Source organism: Mesoplodon densirostris, chromosome 16 (assembly GCF_025265405.1).
Source record: "Mesoplodon densirostris isolate mMesDen1 chromosome 16, mMesDen1 primary haplotype, whole genome shotgun sequence".
NCBI lineage: Eukaryota > Metazoa > Chordata > Mammalia > Artiodactyla > Ziphiidae > Mesoplodon > Mesoplodon densirostris.
In genome coordinates this window covers 29891501-29913935 of record NC_082676.1, presented here as the reverse complement: position 1 = coordinate 29913935, position 22435 = coordinate 29891501, and the positions used below count along the sequence as shown (strand labels likewise).

General features: G+C 43.3%; 1 protein-coding gene across 4 annotated transcripts in view; it reads right to left on the bottom strand.

Moving 5' to 3' along the window:
- Positions 1-22435, bottom strand: part of PTPRA (protein tyrosine phosphatase receptor type A) — a 189082-nt gene that overhangs the window by 41400 nt on the left and 125247 nt on the right. For 2 of the 4 annotated variants that reach the window (XM_060119964.1, XM_060119963.1), the window contains 4 exons: positions 20797-20823; positions 7421-7505; positions 6159-6232; positions 5808-5944 (listed from right to left, as the gene is read on the bottom strand). In XM_060119964.1, coding sequence (XP_059975947.1) covers positions 5808-5944; positions 6159-6232; positions 7421-7505; positions 20797-20823 — 323 coding nt within the window. The remainder of the gene's footprint in view (positions 1-5807; positions 5945-6158; positions 6233-7420; positions 7506-20796; positions 20824-22435) is intronic. The other 2 variants (XM_060119965.1, XM_060119966.1) reach the window with 1 other exon arrangement.

The window sequence follows — 22435 nt, the reverse complement described above, 5'->3', positions numbered from 1 at the left end:
ACCGAGTTCAGATGAAGGGAAAGGAACTGTCAACCAATTTGCATTATGGGAAAGAGCAAGCCACTCATACCTCACGACTGTAAAACAGTTACTTCATATTGGCTTGCAATCACCTGGGATGTGCTCTAGCTGATGGTAAAGGAGTTGGGGGAGGGGGAGTGCCAATTAAAAGGAGATGAGAAATGCTGAAACCAAGGAATAGGATTATTTCTGACAATTTTAGATAGTAAAACAAGAAAAAGCCCGGCTCCAAAATCAAATACTTATCTCCAAAGACAGCACAAAAGTCGGGGCCCTTCTATGACTGTGCTATGTATTTTGCTGAACCAAAAGTTAAGGTTTCAGAATTTTGCTGGTTGTTAAATGTTAATGCCAATGGAATTCACATCTTTCCTTGGCTGGTCATGTGAAAGACACGGCTTTAAAGTGAGATAATTGAAATGATGCAGAAAGGAAACAGAGGAGTTGGGGAAAGCCAACTTCTACAAATCTCTATTGTGCTCTCTACTGCATCCTGCTTTCAGGATGAAAACTGCCCCACAACCCAGCTCTCACTGCTCATGGATTATCAGGATGCAAGCATAACATGATCTGGAGGGTAAAATACATAAAGAAGGTAGAAAAGCAAAGAACTAACACCCAGAAGAAACTGCAGGAATTCACTGAGTTGGATCACCAAAAACCATAGGAATAGTTGTTGATATACATTTTGAGGATGTTAGACCAAGGAGGGGTCTAATTCTAATTTTTGAATAGGGCTAGACTTCTAGTTATGGTACGGTTAACTGAACTTCTGCAGTTAGCGTAACCGCTCAGGAAACTGGCCACGGTTCTAATGGTGGGGTGGGGTGGGGTGGCCGGTAGGAACCTGGACTGAATGCTGGGTTCAGCTACGTAACAAAGAAAAGCCAGAAAGCCCTTGGCACAAAGTAGAGGAAATCAGTGTTACAGGGGATCCAACAGCCTCAACCTTCTCACTGACACCTTCACCATGTCCTTGATGGGATCTACAATGCATGCCTCACTAGAGGGTGTACATGGGTGAGGAAAACACCTTCATCTTTTAGAAGAAGGAACTGACTTCAAAAAGGGATTCTTGATCTTAGTGGGATGAAAAAGACCTCAGAGGCCACAGTTCACCAGGGCTCAGACTTCTCTGAGGTGGATCATTTGTTGTGAAGCTCCCAATAATGGAAATGGGAGGCAGCCAGCTCAGGTCAGTTGAGGGGGCCTGACTAGACTCTCATGCTAGAGAAGGGTTCCTTCTCATCCAACTCCCAGGCTTGAGTCAGTTCACAGACCTAGAACCCTTCAATGATGGGCACATGTAAGAAAGAACCCTGCCACAGCACATCGACACTCCTATACCATGAACCTTCCTCCTCATCTTCTCTTAAGAATCTGCAGGCATTTACCATGGTAACCACTGGGTAAAGGCAAATACATCTTTTGGGGTCTACTGGGTTCTGGCCTTCAGCTAACTAATTCCTGGGAACCCAGAATGCTATAATTTCATGCTAGTTTGAATGGAGCCTTTGTAGGCCAGGAGATGGAAGGATTTTTGGCTTGAAGTGGTCTCATGTTAGGAGCTACCTATTTTCCCAATGTAAGGCTGGAATGGAATTCTACAGCAAGGAGCAGGAATAACCACATTGGTCCCCTAACCCTTTGGATAGGTACCATTCCAGTAGCTAGAGCAAATGCAAGCTGCTGGAGCAGTCATCTCCCTTTACCAAAAGGCTAGGTCCCTAGATGAGTCATCACAGAGCTCCTAAGTGCTACAGGAGACTTAAAAGTTGTGGGATAATGATGAGATAACCCATTTAGATGTGTGAGTTTAGTGATGGCGTGAAGCGAGTGCTCAATAACTACTAATATTAGCTATTCTGACGCTTCCTATTACTCTCCATGCAAGCTACCAAACAGATAAGCTGACAGTTTTTAAGAATGTCAGTATAATGTCATACATGAACCATGTGGAGCTGCAGATCTGCAGTTGCTTTTCCAGATGTTATTATATTTCCTACAGATTAATATAACCCATGGTACCTGGAATTTCGCTATTAATGAGGCAAGTGCGCTTATTTTTCCCTTTATGATGCACAAAGAATACATGAAGCAGTTTCCCTTTCTCATGGCAGGAGCAGCTTCAGTGATAAATCATCTTGACCTCTCTCTGCTGTGAATTGGTTCATTGGGATTCTGTCTCACTGTTTCACAGGACATTACCCTGACAACTATATAGTGGCCTGCCACCTTGGCCAAGTATTCTGAAAGTCAAAAGCCAGCAGCACGTCAGGATATCCCCTCCAACGTAAAGGGTAAGTTGCCACTCCTTGCCCCCACGGCCTCCCCCGCCACCCACTTCAAGGAGGAGGAGTGATGCTTGCTGGGTCATTATGGATTTTGGAGACAGCATGCATATACCACATGCTGGTGTCCTATTCTGACTCATTTATTGAGTGATCTGAAAAGAGAAGGCTCTCTAGCTGATCCAGGCCATAGAGAAATTAGCTCTGGTAGATTCTATGGGGCCCTAAGTGTCTGTGTTTCAGGCTGAGTAGGAGAATCATAATGAAAAACCTTAGGATTTGGGGACAAGACCATGATCCTGTCAGCAAGATTATGTTCCTAGCTTAGCACTGGGGTCTGGTAGAGACTGTAAGCCTGACCATGGGACACTAGATATCCATATGACGTCAACTGCCCATCATAAACTAAGTATTATGTGATTCAATAAGCTATAAATTGGGACATGTCCAGAATTCAGCTGAAACTGATGTGTACAGAACGCATGCCACACAACCACTCCTTCAATAGATTCCTCTGACTTCCTGATGATATTAACAGTTGACTAAAGAAGAAAAAAGTCCAGCTTAGTGTACAAATGGCTCTGTGAGACATGCTAGCCTATTCTGGAAGCAGATTGCTATGGGATAATCTACTTAAGGTATGACTCTGAATGAGTATAAAAGAGAAACCCGTCTGGTGAACAGAACTTCAAGCAAAGTATCACACTATCCACTTCACTGGATGTCAGGATCTAAGCTGATCCCTGGGTGTAGTAGATAACTGGGACAAAAAAGACAGGAAATATTTATGCTCCATGTGTATGCTCACTGGATGGCACTCACTGCAAGAACCCAGGAGATGTTGGTCGGCCCTTTCCCTCACCACCCCAGTGCTGGCCCAATGAGCCCATGAACAGAGTGGCCATGATAGCACGGCAATTGACTGTTACAATACCTATCTGAATTTGCCTACCATGCCTCTTAGGAACACCACCTCTATCCAGGTATTCACTGGAATGCCTTATCATGGGATCTCAGGGAATCACCTCTAAACAAAGAACTCATTTCACAGAAAACAGTACAGCCACCAGGTCACATACACATCACCCAGAAGTAGCTTGCATCACATTTAAAAAACAGCAGAGTGCCTACTGGAGACCTAGCTATAGTGTTGAGGCTGAGGTGCTATCCTGTGGGATGAGGTGAATGTTCATAATCAATAATGAGCATTAAATAGTGTTTTTTTCTAACAGCCAGAAAGAAGTGTCCAAGTTATTACCTTAACTTTTGCCTGGTAAATGGTCTTCTGCTTCACCTCTTGCTTCCCTCCCATCTATTCTCCACATTGTAGCTAGTGATTTTCTTAGAGTGCAAATCTGACCACATCACTCTCCATTCCCCCAAGCCCTTCAGAGGTGGAGCAGATATGAGTGGTAACCCACCCACCCAATAAACATTCCTCCTTGTTACTAGAGCTCCCATTCTGTGGGTTATCCGCCTATCCTCTACACGACACTACAATAATCTGGATTGGTCTCAACCAGTTGCAGTAAGTCTATGTCTCCCTTGCTTATGACTAGTTTAAGAAGGAATATGTGACCAGGGAAGTCTCCAGAAGCTTTTGGGAAAGTTTTCCTCACTAATAAAAGGAGACATACAGGAAGAAACAGTCATTCTCTTCCCACTGGACCTTGTTTACCCCCATGTGATGCCTAGAACTGGGGCAGCCATTATTTTTTTGGGGGGGTCACGCTGCATGGCTTATGGGATCTTAGTACCCTGACCAGGGATTGAACTCGGGTCCTCGGCAGTGAAAGCGCGAAGTCCTAACCACTGGATCACCAGGGAATTCCCTGGGCAGCCATTTTGGCAACATGAGGAAAGCCAGCCTAAGAGACAGGACTGACACGTGGCTGAGTGGAAAGATATGAAGGAGACAGAGTTTAACAATGCCCAAGTTGATGAATTAGCCAACTCTGGAACTGTTCCTGTGTCCTCAAATCCATTCCCCTCTCCCTAATCATTACCACTTTACATCAGTCTATCAGCGACTCTGGTCTCTACTGCTGCAGCCCCTAACTGTATTTCCTGCTTCTATCCTGGTCTCCCCATGGGCTATTCTCTAACGAGTAGTCTGAGTCATTTTTTGCAAATTACAAATCTGGTTGGTCTGTGGCTTCCCACTTCTCTCATGACATTCTACAAGATCTACAGTCTGGCCCAGTCTTCTACATTTTCATCTCTTACTACTCCCTTAAGTCTCTGCCCTTCAGCCACTCACGGTCCTTCATTATTTATTTTATTTTATTATTATTATTTTTTTTGCGGTATGTGGGTCTCTCACTGCTGTGGCCTCTCCCGTTGCGGAGCACAGGCTCCGGACGTGCAGGCCCAGCAGCCACAGCTCACAGGCCCAGCCACTCCGTGGCATGCGGGATCCTCCCAGACCGGGGCATGAGCCCGTGTCCCCTGCATCGGCAGGTGGACTCTCAACCACTGCACCACCAGGGAAGCCCCCTCATTATTTTTTGAATGTGCCCTTCCCTCACCCACCCTCACTACAGACAGATTGCTCCTGATATTCCCAGTGCCTGGAATGTTCCCCATCCCCCTTTCCCCAATGCCCTTGCCTATGATTAGGTCTCAATTAAAATATCATTTTTAAAGGAAGTTCTGAACTGGTGGACTGGAATCATCAACTGGTAGATTCGCAAACATGCTCTGCTTCCGTGAGAGAGTTATAAAACATACAAATGTAAATACTACCCAAGATGAGGCCTGCGCTCTGCAGTCTACCATGGTTCTCATTTTCCACAATGACCTATTCCTACTGTCTACTTAAGATACCCCGTGACCCCTGGCTCTAGACTCTAAAAGGCCACCTCTTGGGCTTCCCTGGTGGTGCAGTGGTTGAGAGTTCGCCTGCCGATGCAGGGGACATGGGTTCGTGCCCCGGACCAGGCGGATCCCACATGCCGCGGAGCGGCTGGGCCCGTGAGCCATGGCCGCTGAGCCTGCGTGTCCGGAGCCTGTGCTCCGCAACGGGAGAGGCCACAACAGTGAGAGGCCCATGTACCACACACAAAAAATAAAATAAATAAATAAATAAATAAAAGGCCACCTCTTAATACAGGTTCCTATGCCTCTGCACCAGTTCTTCACGTTCTATATTGCTGTTTGAACTTATACAGCAAGTTCCCTGAGTGTAGGGACTAGATTTGCTCCCGAGCAAATCCCTGGCACCTTGCACATATCAGATGCTTGATAAGTATTTATTAAACAAAAGTAACAGATGCAATGATGAATGAATGGATAGATGGGTAGAAGAGGGAGGTATGGCAAATCTTTTTGCATTTCCTGTCCATGGTCACATAGGAAAAGAGTCAGATGAACCTGGTAAAAAATTTCTCACCTCTTAACCCATTAGAAGCCTGTTTTCTACCCCATGATTCAAAAGGTTTGACCTTAGGTCTGCCTTCCTCCCTGCTGACACACCAGCCTCAGCAAAGAACTCACGTTGAATTCCTCTCTGAAGAGCTTATTGTCATCAGCCATTCTCCGGTTAATCTCCTCTTCCAGCTTGTCCACGGGCAGGGGCGGATACTTCCTGTTGGTGCTTGGGGACCTGGCCAGAAGTGGTACGCTCTGGGGTTCTGCAGTGCATAAGGGGGAAGGTTGGTCAGGTGCCCTGGGGACATAGCCCTTCTCTGGAGGCTAAATTAGGGGTTCTATCTCATGGACCAGGCATCCAAAAACTAGGGCTGCTTTCAAGTCTTTTTTTCCCTTTCCTTTTAGGATGGGGAAACTCCTATTTTCTTGATTTTTCTTCTCCATGAAGGTTCCCCATGTCATTTAGGGGTGTCTTACCCACATCCTCAGTGCGGCCATTGGATAAGCGGAAAGAATTGGAATGGCTCCCAGCTTGCTTGTATTTCTTAAACCTAATGAGAAAATGTTCATAGTGAAACACTAAGCACAGAGTCAGGAGAGACCAATCATTGGCTTTGTAGCTCCACTTACTGATTCAGCATTTTAAAATATCCTTTACCAAAGAACAGGCTCTTTTAGAGACAGGTTCTGCACACACTGAAGCAGCTCCAGTGGTGACTGAGCACCTCACTGTGCTCTTGCTCACCCTCAGCACACTAGAATCCAACCCAGAAAACCCCACAGTATGCTCTGGCTTGAATGGCTCCTCTGTGCAGCTCCAGTTCCAGGATTCGCTGCAGATCATAGCCACACCAGGTGGAGGTAGAATGTGTGGGTAGAATACAGTGGGGGGAGATAAGAGTGTCAAACAAAAATCCTGGTACTTCCCTGGTAACCAGGGAGAAGCTCAGAGCTTCAGACTGGGTTGGCAGAGGTCTGGCCACAAGTCTCCTGCAGAAAGGTGGAGACACACAACAAACTGTAGGGGTGTACAAGGTTTCCCTCTCTTTATCCCTGCAGAAGAACAGAGGGAGCCCAGAGTGGCTTAAGCCAAAAATAAGGTAGAGTTAAACCCAATTAGTCAGGGTGGTGACTTTAGCAGGAAGAGAACAAATGCACCTCCTCCTTCCCTCCCTTGGGTTTCCCTTCCTGGCTTTGGTACCTGTTTGAGGAGTAATACCTAAAAGACCCTGGAAGAAAGTCAGAAAGAGAAACTCTGTAGCTCACATGGTTCAGTTCAGCATGCAAGAGTCAGGGACCCTAGAAGGGTTTGGGGACAAAGCCCCAGCTAGAAATAAAGTAGACCTTTACTGAGCACATAATCTTCACTGTGGTGCTTTCAGGGGTTGTTTCAATAGGGCTAGATCTGACGATCTTAAAACGCCTATTAGTAACAAGAGACTGTGGCTTCTTCCCTCAACCTCTAAACCACTGTCCTGGGTTTTAGGGTGAACTGGAGTTGAGGGACTGGACTTGGGACAGATGGAAGCAAAGGGGAGGGGCTAGGTGTTAAGGAAGACTATGTAAAACTTTAAAACATTTCTAAGCAGAATTTTAATCTTAGGAGTGCTACCATGAGTCATTCCCCTCTATCCCATTCACTGTCTTTATCCTACTGTCTTCTGGACTGTGTGGGCTTACTGAGACCCTGGGGTATTGAAACAGAGTCCAAGAGAATGCAGAAGCATTAGCACGCTCACCTCAACATGTACAAAACTATGATAATAAACACGATCACTAGCAGAGAGGACAGGGCCACCATCACTGCAATAATTGGCGTCTCATCTGAAATCAAGAGAACAAAACACGTTATTATCATTGTATGTAATGGAGGGCTCAACTCGGCTGCTCAGGGAAACACCCAGATGAGGAAGAAGGGCTCCTCCAAATGCTTATGTAGATGGCTGGGCATGGGGAGGGAGAGAGGGAGAGAAGGAGGAGGGTGGGGGAGAGAGAGAGAGAGAGAGAGAGAGGGAGGGAGAAAAGAGAACACCTTCCACTGCCAGCCCAGGGCTATTGGGTGAAGAGGAGGGTACAGTAGGGTAAGAGCCCAGGGTGACATGTCCACCCCATCTCTGACTTATCATACATATGTTTATTTTGTGTCTCCCTGCATTACAATGAAAGCTCTTTGAAGGTAGAGACTGTTTCTTTCATTGCTATAAAGCCTAAAACAAAAACAGTGCTCAGCACATAAGAAATACTCAAATATTTCATAGAGTATTCATCAATCCTAATGGCAAGCTGGGTGTGCAGGGCCAACAATGTACTTTCTCCCAGGCTCAGTGCGCTCCATCTAGAGGAAGATGGGAGAGAAAGGAAAAATGACAATTTTCCTATCATAAATCCAAATGGTTTCCTGGCACAGAGAATACTGTTCCTGATTAAAGCAAGGACACATTATTAGATCCTTAAGCACTGTGTCAAAAAATGCTGGGTACTCTTTTCTACCTCTTTCCACAGCTACCTTTTACCAGGACCCCAACTACAGCAACATCTGGCTTGGAGATAAAGCAACTCTGCCCTCCATTCCATAGGGCCTGGCTTCCTTTCCGCCCCACAGTGAACCTCATGGCAGCTGACCAGGTGCCATCTCATCCTCTTTCTGCACTCTCATGCCCCCACCACGAACTATACAACCAGTCTGAATTTTTAACTGTCTTCTCCATTTTCCATCTTTCCTAGCAGCACCACTTTTCGTCCTCTTTAGCAGATCCCCCCATGTAAAGGTCAATCCTGTCACATATGTTCTGTATTACATCTATTACTGTCACCTCAAAGACCTGTCTTCCTGACCTCATTTACCCTCCTCCAACCACAAACAGCCAGCCCCATGTCTCTCTTCACAGTTAACTTCTCACAACGGTTGTCTTATTTAACAGTTGTTTTCTCCAACCCCTTACCTCTGGGTACTCCTTAATCTATTTTGCTCTGACTCTATCCTCAGTGAGCCGTTTACATTGCTCATCAAGGACACCAACAAGTGGCATATTGCCAAATCCAATGGAAACATTCCCATCCTCATCTGATTCAACTTCTTAGCAGCATTCATTCAAAAAATATTTATGGGGACTTCTCTGGTGGCACAGAGGTTGAGAATCCGCCTGCTGGTGTAGGGGACATGGGTTCGATCTCTGGTCCGGGAAGATCCCACATGCCTCGGAGCAACTAGGCCCGTGCGCCACAACTACTGAGCCTGTGCTCTAGAGCCCGCGAGCCACAACTATTGAGCTCACGCACCACAACTACTGAAGCCCGCGTGCCTAGAGCCTGTGCTCCACAACAAGAGCAGCCCCCGCAACTAGAGAAAGCCCGTGCGCAGCAATGGAGACCCAATGCAGCCAAAAATAAATAAATTTACAAAAAAATTTATGGACCAGCAACTGTATGCCAGGCACTGTTCCAGACACTGGGAATAGAGAACTGATTAAACAGACAAGGGACAGAGAGCTGACATTCTGGGGGAAGTGGGAGAAAACTGTTCATAAACAATTTCAGACAGGGGCAAGATATATGAAGAAAAGAAGGGTAAAGGGATAGAGAGTGATGGGTTTTGGGGAGGGGGAAGTGGTTGGCTAGAGTAAAGTGGTTGGCTAAAGAGTAGTTTGGGAAGGTCTGAAGTGGTTATACTGAGCCATTACTTAGAGTGGTCTAAATAATGTGAATAAGTAAACCACAAAAAGATCTGTGCAAAGAGCTTTCTAGGCACAGGGAACAACAAGCATAAGAGCCCTCAGGAGTTTGGTGGGTTCAAGAAATAGCACAAAGACCAAGATGTGGCTGGAGATGTGGGCAGAAGCCAGAAGACTTAGGGCTTTGCAGGCCATGGTAATGAGTGTGGATTTAGTTCTGAATGTGATGAGAAACATGTGATTGGAAGGGTTTGAACAGGAGAGAGATATAAATGTTTACATTCTTTTAAAAGATCAGCTAGTTAGGGCTTCCCTGGTGGCGCAGTGGTTGACAGTCCGACTGCAGATGCAGGGGACACGGGTTTGTGCCCGGGTCCGGGAAGATCCCACATGCCACGGAGCGGCTAGGCCCGTGAGCCATGGCTGCTGAGCCTGCGCGTCCGGAGCCTGTGCTCTGCAACGGGAGAGGCCACAGCAGTGAGAGGCCCACGTACCGCAAAAACAAAAAAACAAAACCAAAATGATCAGCTAGTTAAACGGACTCATAAGCAGCAGTCATGAGGTAGGAGGTAATCCAGCAGAATGTGGTGTCATGCAAAGAACAGAGTTTTTCAAGAAGGGGGGAGTAGTCAACTCAATCAAATACTCAATCAACAGATTCAGTAGGATGAAAACAGAGATGTGAGACTGGATTTGACAAGAGGGCAGTTATTGGTGCCCTTTTCAAGAGTGGTTTCAGTTAAGCAGTTGTTGAGAAAGACCAAATGGAGTGAAATAAAGATGGAAAGAAGAGACAGTGAGATACCGACTCCTTATTTGAGGTGAGGACTTTTATCATAAAGAGATTCAGAGAAAAGCAGCACCTGGAGGGAGAAGTGGGGTGGAAAGTTTTTAAAGAGATGGGAGATATTGTACAGTGCTTCTTTGTTGATGGCAATTTTCAAACATACCCTGGTATGTGGATCTCATACTAAAATGAGCATTCAAACTGGCTGACTACGCCCTCCTCTCTTTTTTTAAAAATTAATTAATTTATTTATTTTTGGCTGCATTGGGTCTTCGTTGCTGCGCGCAGGCCTTCTCTAGCTGTGGCGAGCAGTGGTTACTGTTCGTTGCAGTGCGTGGGCTTCTCATTGCCGTGGCTTCTTTTGTCGTAAAGCACGGGCTCTAGGTGCACGGGCTTCAGTAGCTGTAGCAGGCGGGCTCAGTAGTTGTGGCTCACGGGCTCTAGAGCGCAGGCTCACTAGTTGTGGCAGACAGGCTTAGCTGTTCCATGGCATGTGGGGTCTTCCTGGACCAGGTCTCGAACCCACGTCCCTTGCACTGGCAGGCAGATTCTTAACCACTGTACCACCAGGGAAGTCCCTCCCTCCTCTTTGAAGAACTTTTCTCTCTTGGTTTCTACAACAAAGCACTCTTCTGATTCTATGTCTTGTCTGCTTCAAATTATTTTCTCTTGTCAGTTGTTGCTCTTCTAACACAGATCTCTAAATGTCTGATTTCCTTAGGGCTGTTCTTGGCGCTCTTCTCTATGCTATCTAGTTGATCAGATCAGGCTGGAAGCTCAAGTGATATGCTAGCAATTCCCACATCTGCATTGCTTGGTCAGACCTCTCTTCGAACTCTTCTGAAACTATAGTGTCACCCCTACTTTAAATTTCACAGGCAATGCAAACTTCCTGGGTCTAAAAAAATTTCCCTCACTGCTGATTCAGTAGCTAGTACTGCCACCCATCCACCCTGTTGTTCAAGCGAGAAATGTGGAAATCCCCTTAGTTTCTTCTCCATGCTTAGCTTCTATGTCCAACCCAGCTGCAAGTAATGTTTTAACACTAAAACCAACACCTCAAATTTGTCTGCCTTTTCTCTACTCTGTTGCCATCACTCTAGTCTAAATCTCTGTCCTCTCTCAACTGAATCATGGTAAGCTGCTATCCCCTGCCAGTCCATTTTCCAGAAAGCAGGGAGAGTGATCTCGAAGAAAGCAAATCAGATCATGTTCCCCTCTTATGTAAAAACCTTTCAATGGTTTCCCAAGCTTTTAGAATGAAATCTAATATCCTTACCCTGGCCAATAACAACCTCCCTCATTTAGCCCCTGCTTTCTCTATCTCCTCCCACTCTTTCCTTGCTCACTGAACTTCAGCCACTGGCATCCTTCCATGCTGGGTTCACTCTTTCCTTGGGCCTTTGAACATGTTATTCCTTCTGCTGTATATAGCCTCCCTCTGTTCTTTGCCTGGCTAACTCCTAGTCATCCAGTTCTCATTTCAAGTGTTACTTTTACCAGAGAGGTCTTTTCTGACTTAACATTAAATTAGGTAAGCCTTAGTTTCCTTACCTGTAAAATCAGTTATTCTAAAGATTAAATGAGATCATCCATGTAAAGTTCTTGGCACAGTAACTTGCACACAGTAACTTGTACACAGTCAGTGTTAGCTATTATTGTTTTTTATTAGTCTCACAGAGCACTCTGTTATTTCTCTTGATAATACCCTCATACTTTGTAATTATATATTTATTTGAGTATAGCTGATTATGACTGTTCTTCCTTTACACCATAAATTCCACAAAGGCAAGGATTATATACCTGCTTTGCTTCTCACCATATACCTAACACCTAGCACAGAATTTCACACATAGTGGGCACTAAACAAATACTGGATGGACTACACTGAGCGAATGAATAAAAGAATTAATGATTTATCACTAAATATGTCTTTGTTCAATGCCACTCAGGGCTGTATACCAGGTATTAAAAGAAGGTAATTAGAGACATCTGGCTCAAGACCGTGGGCTGAATCCATAATTTTATTTCTTTCTCTTCCCAAAAGGACACTGAAACGATAGAAGAAACATAAAAATATGAATGAAATAAAAATTGCATCTGGGGCTTCCCTGGTGGCACAGTGGTTAAGAATCTGCCTGCCAATGTAGGGGACATGGGTTCGAGAAGATCCCACATGCCGTGGAGCAACTAAGCCTGTGCACCACAACTAGTGAGTCTGCGCTCTAGATCCCACGAGCCACAACTACTGAGCCCATGTGCCACAGCTATTGAAGCCCGTGCACCTAGAGCCCATGCTCCACAATAAGAGAAGCCACCGCACCACAATGAAGAGTAGCCCCTGCTCGCTGCAACTAGAGAAAGCCCTCATGCAGCAATGAAGACCCAAAGCAGCCAAAAATAAATAAATTTATTAAAAAAGAAAAAATCTTAAAAAAAAAGCACATCTGGAAGGCAGCAAAAAGTGGCATCAGCAAACCAGAAACTTTGAGGGATTTGTGGACAACAAAGCAGATGGGATTGGACTGCTGAAGAGATCAATCACAGCTGAAGAGCCTCCAGTTAAAAGGTAAGTACTAGTTCCATCAGTCTGAGCCTAGAAACACCTCAAGTTCAGCGTCAGACCAGGACGGGGATGAAAGTAGGTCTTGGGGTAGTAGGGTATTTAACCAAAGGCTTGCCAATGCAGTCCGTACACCCACAGGCTGAGCAACAAGCTGTGGTGTCTCATCTGGGCTCAGTATGAAAAACAGTGCTCTATACAGAGTGGGGGTGTGCTGATGGCTTCTTTACTAAATATATATATATATATATATATATAAAATATAAGCTGCATATACATTTTTTAACTTGTTATTATGGAAAACTTTCAAACTTACACAGGAGTAAAAGAACACTACAGTAAATCCCTATGCACTGACCATTTCACTTTGACAATATTACCAGATGCCAGTTTTTTCATCTATGCCAGGGTTGGGTTTCTCAGCCGCACACTAATAACATTTTGGGATAGATAATTCTCTGCTGTGGGGGGCTCTCGTGTGCACTGTAGGATGTTTAACATCATCTCTGGTCTCTAGCTACTAGGTGCCAGTAGCAAACCCTTAATTGTGATGACCAAAATCACCTTCAGACGTTGCCAAATGTCTTCTTGGGGGGAAAATCACCCTGAGCTGAGAACCACTGGATTATATTAAGGCAAATCTGAGACATATCATTTCAACTGTATTTACTTCAGTATGTGGCACTAAGAGATAAGGGTTCTTAGCATAATCACAATACCTTTACCCTATTTAAAAAGCAACACTGTAGCCCCTGCTACCGGCAACTAGAGAAAGCCCCTTGTGCAGGAACAAAGACCCAACGCTGTCAAAAAAAAAAGCAACACTAATTCCTTGATATAATCTAATATTCAGTTACTGTTTAAGTATTCCTGATAGCCTTACAGATGCTTGTTTTGCTTTGGTTAAAACTGGCATCCAGAGACGATGCACATGACTGCCAGACACACTAGGTCCACAGAGGGTTTCCTGGGTGGGCCCCAAAGACAGAGGAAGAACAAGAGTGGTACCTGAGGTAATTCTAGGCCACAAGACATGAAGAAGGGGAAAAGAAAGGCAGTTCCGCCTAGAGGATAAGTGTGTCCAACTTCCTAAACAATGACTGTACCCCTAGTTTAGGATATGTTCCTGTTTGTCCTCCTGAAGGGACACCTACTGTGAGCACATTCCAATGAACTCAGTGCTCCAGAGCAAAGCTCAACCAGAGCCCTGCAGGAGACCTTCACAAATACCAACGACAGCAGAGGCAGTATAAGAAATAGAATAAATCTTTAAAAATATACTGCAATTTATGCAAGAGGACTCTGCATCGATTAAAAAAAAAAAGCCAGGGCTTCCCTGGTGGTGCAGTGGTTGAGTCCGCCTGCCGCTGCAGGGGACACGGGTTCGTGCCCTGGTCCGGGAGGATCCCACGTGCCGCTGAGCAGCTGGGCCCGTGAGCCATGGCCGCTGAGCCTGCGCATCCGGAGCCTGTGCTCCGCGACGGAAGAGGCCACAGCAGTGAGAGGCCCGTGTACTGCAAAAAAAAAAAAAAAAAGCCACTATAAAATGAGGAGCAATCTCATACCTATCAGGAAAAAAAAAAGTCCCAGAAAATAACAGGTGTTGGCCAGGATGTGGAGAAATTGGAACCCTGTGCACTGTTGGTGAAAATGTAAAATGGTGTAGCTGCTGTGGAAAACAGTATGGCGGTTCCACAAAAAATTAAAAATAGAATTATCATATGATCCAGCAATTCCACTTCTGGGTATATGCCCAAAAGAATACCCATGTTCATAACTAAACACGGGTTTAGTCACAATAGCTAAAATGTAGAAGCAACCAAATGTCCTTTGACAGATGAATGGATAAGCAAAATGTGGTATACGTATACAATGAAATATTTTTAGTCTTAAAAAGGAAGAAAACATATGCTACAATATAAAGATGAACCTTGAAGACATTATACTAAGTGAATAAGCCAGTCACAAAAAGACAAACACTGTATGATTCCATTTATATGAGGTACCCAGAGCAGTGAAGTTCACAGAAACAGAAAGTTTAAAGTATATAGTATAATGATCTGACTTACATACATCATGAAATGATTATCAAAATAAGTTTAGTGAACATCCGTGATCTGATACAGATACAAAATTAAATAGAAAAATTTTTTCTCTTGTGATGATAACTCTTAGGATTTACTCTTAACAACTTTCATATTTAACATACAGTAGTGTTAATTATGTTTATCATGTTGTACATTACATCCCTAGTACTTATTTATCTTATAACTGGAGGTTTGTATCTTCTGACTGCTTTTATCCAATTCCCTCTACTGCTACCCCCTGCCTCTGGTGACCATAAATCTGACCTCTTTTTCTATGAGTTTGTTTGTTGGTTGGTTGGTTGGAAAAACATTTTAACTCTCCCAAGCTTTCAGGCCAGAAGAGTCCTCTATCATAAAAGTCAGATTTTACCTCTTGACATCTGAACTACACCCATGTTTTTAATACAGTTAAAGAAAATACAGATAGTAAAGATGTTCCCAGGCCTGTGTGAGGGAAGGAGACTCAGACCTATTAATAAAGTAGGAGAGAATTTACAGCTCCCTGTATCAAATCTCAGACTTGGAGACAGGCTCAGAATCCAGCCACCCTCCTAGGGCTCCTCCCAAACCAGACAGACTCATCATATCATTGTGCTTAGCCCTGTCCTGATCTGGGCCCTCTGGAGATGTGGCCTTGCATCATGATGCAGGCAAGGCAGGAACAGTGGTCCATTCCCTGCCACTCCCACCTCCACGCCCCACTCCCCAACCACCCATTCTAGCAGAAGTTCACTCCCTAGACTCAGACCAGAGGACAGCATTTAAAAAATACTAAAATGGTGTTCTGGGACAACAGTTGTCTATTTGCTAATATCCCCTCTCCAAGAAAACAAAGGGTCATGCTATTTTAAGGGCTCACATGTAGACAGGTGAATCACTCAAGGACTTAAGACACACCTTGGTCAACTGCAAAAATAATCAGTGAAGGGACTTCCCTGGTGGCGCAGTGGTTAAGAATCCGCCTGCCAAGGTTTCCCTGGTGGCGCAGTGGTTGAGAGTCCGCCTGCCGATGCAGGGGACACGGGTTCGTGCCCGGGTCCAGGAAGATCCCACATGCTGTGGAGCGGCTAGGCCCGTGAGCCATGGCGCTGAGCCTGTGCGTCCAGAGCCTGTGCTCCGCAACGGGAGAGGCCACAACAGTGAGAGGCCTGCGTACCGCAAAAAAAAAAAGAAGAAGAAAAAAAAAAAGAATCTACCTGCCAATGCAGGGGACACGGGTTCCATCCCTGGTCCAGAAAGATCCCACATGCCACGGAGCAACTAAGCCCATGCACGACAACTACTAAAGCTCACATGCCCTAGAGCCCACACACTGCAACTACTGAGCCCATGCGCCGCAACTACTGAAGCCCGCATGCTCTAGGGCCTACGTGCCGCAACTACTGAGCCCGTGTGCTGCAACTACTGAAGCCCGTGCACCTAAAGCCCATGCTCTGCAACAAGAGAAGCCACCGCAATGAGAAGCCCGCACACCGCAATGGCTGCTTGTTGCAACTAGAGAAAGCCCGCGCATAGCAGTGAAGACCCAGCGCAGCCAAAAAAAAAAAAAAAATCGGTGAAGTAAAAGCCATACTCCTCTAGCCTCACTTCCTAAGGCCCATTTTTTTTGTTGTCTTCACACTTTTTGGTAGAAATATTTATCAACACTCAAAGGCAAAGTTGTTTTAAGTGCTTCTTATAGGTTGTTAAGTGCTCTAAAAACAGCAAAAGTCATCCAAAGTTGCCTCAAGTGCCCAAACCTCTGGGATGAACCCAATCACTGTTGTCTTGGGCCAAATTACCATTTGGAAACCTTAATTCCTATTGCCCATCCATCTTCCCTAGGGCCTCTGGAGTTATCTTTCTAACACAAAAATCTGACCATGTCACTTCCTTCCTTAACATCACCAGGAGACACCCTGAGCTCAATGCACTGCTGCTGAGGCTACCTCTGACCACTTCCCACCTCATGCACATCAACCATGCACAGCTCCTCAAACACATGACTGGCTCTTTCATGTCTCCTTGCTTTTACCCTGTCTCATGCATCCTCATTTTCCTCAGTTACTATATTAAACTGCCCAAAACTCACCTTCATGCCTCCTTCCCACTCCCCAGGTATAGTGAGCCTTTTAAGCTCCCCTCATAGCACTTTGTATGGTATATATCCAATAGCATGTAGCTGAGTGGGCTCTGATTCTTGGTGTTCACACGTTTCTTCCATCAGACAGGGAACTTTTTTTTTTCTTTCTAGAATCCTCAGCACCTCATAGGTGCTGAATGAATATATTATTAAAGGTGCTTAGGGAAAGCCATCATAAATGAAGTTCACTTAATAATGTCACTTACTATGTTAATCCCCAAATCCCTATTTTTAAAAAAAAATTATTTATTTTATTTATTTTTATGTTTTGGCTGTGTTGGGTCTTCGTTACTGCACACAGGCTTTCTCTAGTTGCGGTGAGCCGGGGCTACTCTTCGTTGTGGTACATGGGCTTCTCATTGCGGTGGCTTCTCTTGTTGCAGGGCACGGGCTCTAGGCACGCAGGCTTCAGTAGTTGCAGCATGAGGGCTCAGTAGTCGTGGCTTGCGGGTTCTAGAGCGCAGGCTCACTAGTTGTGGTGCACGGGCTTAGTTGCTACGCGGCATGTGGGATCTTCCTGGACCAGGGCTTGAACCTGTGTCCCCTGCATTGGCAGGAGGATTCTTAACCACTGTGCCACAAGGGAAGCCTCCAAAATACCTCTCTAACAAGAATGCCAACCCCCTTCTAGACTTCAACTCTAGCAAAGTATTGAAAGAGAAACCCAGGGGGAGCAGGTGATCTGATTTGAGAGCTGAGAAACTTCAAGGAGCCTCTGGGGTGCAACAGAATGTTTATCCTGCCTGGTTCTAGAACTCTGTAGCTCAAGGACTCCTTCACAAATACTAACAGGTACTAGTCCAGATTTTTTGAAAAAACCCAGTTATAGAAATTATATCTAAAATAGTGTAAAGTATGGTTAGAATAGTTTTATCCTGTATTCTTGCTGTTTAACAAATATCAGTTATAAAGTCTTCATGTGAAAACCCTAATTTAAAAAACTATTAAAATAAAAAGTAAGATGAGACAGGTTTATGCAGAACTTTGTTTAAAAGGTACAGGGCAGAGGATGAGCTAATGTCTACAGCTGTGGTAGTAAACTGCAGCGTGACCCTGCCTTGGAGCGCACCCTTGTTTCCACAAATTCTGACTGGCTGGCTGAGACTCCTGATCCCCTTAGGCTCCCATCTAATTAACAGTAATAGTAGCAGAGTGGTGGTGGTGGTAAAGAGTTGCTGAGCAACTGCTATATGCTGACCCAGCAGTAGGCCAAGCACTAGTTCAATGTTAGTTCATTCCTCACAACAACCCTAATGAAGGAAATTCTGTTCCCATCCTATTTTGCCAATGGCAAAAGGAGGCATAGGAGTTAAATACCTACCCCACCCTGCTGGTAAGTGGTAGAGAGTCAACATACAAACTCAGGTGGTCTAGCTCCAGAGCCCACGTTTTAACCACATACACTAATGCTTTTGCTGCCTTTGCTCTGACTCCATGGTATCTCATTTCCTCCCTCTACCCAATACTACTGCCATCACTGTCTCCCAGGGGCATGAGACTCTTTATCTCAGAGTCTGTTTCCCCTAGAACAAAACTAATGAAACCGAGATTTAAAACTAGCGAAGACTAAATAACAACTGGAAAGTATACTCATGACCACTGACTTCATGGTGAAGAGGTACTTGGTAGATAATGCCAGAACTGGATTTAATACATTACTATATAGTACACAAATCATCCAAATTAACACCAGTGAAAATGTTTTAAAAGAAAAGCTGGTTACAAAAGAACAAATACTGTATGACTCCACTTAAATGAGGTACACAGAACAGACAAATTTACAGAGACAGAAAGTAGATTAGTGGTTACCAGGGGCTGGGGGAAGGAGAAATGAGGAGTTATTGTTTAATGGGTTACAGAGTTTTAGTCTGGGATGATATTAAAAAAATAAAATAAAAAATTCTGGAGACAGATGGTGGTGATGATTGCACAACAATGTAAATGTACTTAATGCCACTGAACTGTGTGGTTAAAATGGTAAATCTTATATGATTTATATTTTTCAAAATTGGGAAAAGGCTGGCTCTACCAAAATAATTTGGAATACATTTAAAAAATAATACACATGAGAAAATAACTAGTTTCTTCAACTTTGAAAGAAAAGAAGCAAAGTTGCTTGCCTCCCGTCCTCTCTTTTTTATGCTTATATGTGCTGGCAATTAAAACACCAGCTATTGCTGTTCAAAAGCATATCAAAGGGGCTTCCCTGGTGGCGCAGTGGCTGAGAGTCCGCCTGCCGATGCAGGGGACACGGGTTCGTGCCCCGGTCCAGGAAGATCCCACATGCTGCGGAGCGGCTGGGCCCGTGAGCCATGGCTGCTAAGCCTGCGTGTCCGGAGCCTGAGAGGCCACAACAGTGAGAGGCCCGCGTATCGCAAAAAAAAAAAAAAAAAAAAAAAAAGCATATCAAAGGCCAATGCATAAAAATTTATAACACTTAATCATCTGCATAAGACATCATTTGCTTAGCAAACCCATTATAATGCAAATGTTTCAAAACAATAGCCTAATTTCTCAAAAAGTACTTGGCTTTAAAATTAGAATGTGATATCAAAATTTATAGCAATACTTCTAAGGATTTGCTCTGGTAAAATCATCATAACATATGGGGCTGAGACTATGTAAGCCTCTTCATTTTCCTGTTTGGTCAAAGGCAATTATACAAAATTATTTTTTAAACTTAAAAAGATTTATTATATTAGTATATCACAATTAGCAATAATCTAGATAATTAAGGTAATTTATTTCTTTTTAATCATAATACTGAAACTATTCACATCTATATTTAGTCAGCTAGGTAAAACAGGGGTAATATCTGGGGCAAGAAAAAGGCTGAAGAGTATGAAAATACACACTAAGTAGAGGAAGGAATCAGAGATCTTATGTTTAATTTTGAAGCCTACCACTTTGACTTCTGATTTTATTATAAGATTGGTTAAAAGAGCTGTTTTAGGGAGCAAATATAAGTATCTATTGCAACATAAATCTATTAAGTTCTACATTTGATAGTGAGAATCTGGTAAGTGAAAGTGAATAGCAAGGGCACTACATTAATCAAATCTAGTTCCTGAGTTTAAGAAAGCGAGAGCTGGAAAATCAAGGGAAATCTGTACACAGTATGATAACACCTCACTGTTCCTCACCAAACATAGTGGCAGATGGGCAACACTTTGGGTTAGAGTATCTACTTTTCTTTCCTTTCTTAAATTATAGTTGCTGTACAGAGTATCTACTTTTCTGATTCAAATGCTCCCTACTTAATGGGACTTCATAAGCCTTCAAGTGTTCCATTACTTATGCAGGAAAAATTGTGCATGGTTAAATAATGGAATCAGAAAAAACAAAACAAAACACAAGAAGCCTGATTTGATAAAATAGGAAATCAAGATGAGAAAAATTGCTTCACAGATTAATATTTTCCAAATTCAAATGCAATGATCATTTCTTAGACCATTGGATAATCTATCTTACGCTCTTTGATGGTAGCCTTACTGTTGTCCTAAGAGAAATATGCCACTTCTACAAGAGTACCCATGTATTCTATTCTCTGGTGAACAGGGATTCTGCAGTCCTGCTTAGACCACTGACATAACATCTCCAGTCATAGGGACGTTACACCAGAGGGCTGAAAATCCATAAAATCCATATAAAGTGACAAGAGGTCAACATTTTATAGACTAGGGGAAAAAACAACATCTACATTTAAAAACGTAATGAATACTTATTTCTGTTAGTCTTCTCCATCAGGTTAATATGGAAACAACTTAAGGAAAAATAAACAAGTAACAGTCAGAGATGCACAAGGTTACCACAGACTGAGCAGAGGAAACGCAACAAATATTGTACACTGTAAAAAGGACAAGAAACATAAGGTGAATGGCTCACCTCTTCTGTCCTTGGAGTCAGAATTACCTGTGTAATAAGTAAAAAAAAAATAGAAACATTCACTCAGATTAAAGACAAACATTATTATTCAATCTAATGTAAAACAAAATAAGCTCTAGGAATATGGATACTTTTCCCTTTGTATATGTTGGAGCTACAATGAGGCACCCTCCAACAACTGGGAAATAAGACTGCCCAGATTCACTAAACTTTTATCGATGGTTTGTCCTTCTCCCTGAGTACAAAAACAATGCAGCGTCAACATTCATAAAAAATACAAGAATGCCAAGAGAAATATAAACACAATAGTACTTGAGGTCTTTATGTCATTTTAAGCCATTAAAATGCAACAGGGCAAAATTAAGTTAAAAATATAAAAGACCTAAATGATAATAGATAATAAAATCTAAATGGCATAGACCAAACTCTGTATACTAACAGAGAAAACCTTTTCAAAGGCTTATGAAATATCCAAGAGCCCTTATAAATTCCTCGTAGTAGAAATAGTACAGACAATATTCTTTTACCATGATGCAATAAAACTAGAAATTAACAAAGTAAGAAAACACTTGAAAATTAAAATCAAAACCGAACTGCAAAATGCCTAAACAAATAACAAATCACACTTGTGGCAGAATCTACTGACACTCCCCCAGTATCAGTCTCTTCCTCTTCTTGCCTTTAGTACAGAACATCCCCCACTTTTAGCTGAGCACAAACCTGCCCATTTAGAGACTACATTTCTGAGACTCTAGGTGTAATCATATGAAGAATTCCAGTCAATGGGATGTGAACAAAAGCAATGAGAGTAACCTCTGGGTCACACCCTTTGGAAAAGAAATTGTTTGTAACTATTTCCTCTGTTGCTCCTTCCCAGGGGCTGGAATCAGAACCCAGTGATGAGAGCCATCTCTTGACCAAGCAGATGAGGGCAACTGTCAGGATGCCAGAGGCACAAGAAAAAAGGAATTTGGTCTCTGATGAGGTAAAGCCCCCCTGTCTACGTCTGGAATGTGAAAGGGGAGAGAAAGACACGTCTGTGTCTTAAGTGACTTAAGTTGTCAATGAATTTTGGTATGTCTTTGTAAGAGTCGCTTAGACCACTCCCTAACTAATATAACTACCTACAGGAACACTTATAGGATATGCCTAAAGCTGTGCCTATAAAAAATTCATAGCATTAGATACATATTAATTAAGAATAAAAATAAACAAATGAAGCATTCAATCCAGGAAGTAGTCCCTGCTCTCCACAGCTAGAGGAAGCCCACGTGCAGCAACAAAGACCCAACGCAGCCAAAAATAAATAAAAAATTAAATCTTTAACAAAAAAAGAAATAACTTAGAAATATCCGTGAAAAAATTCGAAATAAAATAATATCAAATAAATTGCAACAGTTCATTCAAGAAAAATACAAGACCAAGTGGAGCTATTTTTGCTGGAATGTAAATAGTTCAAAATTAGAAAATCAATTAATATGATTCACTGAAGCATATGACAAAAAAAAGAAAAAAACCCATACAGATCTTGCTCAATGATGCTGAGCTGGCAACTGGCAAAATTTAACACCCCTTCTTGACATAAATACTCTTTAAAACAGGAATGAGTCAATAAATCCTGAACACGATAAATATGTTT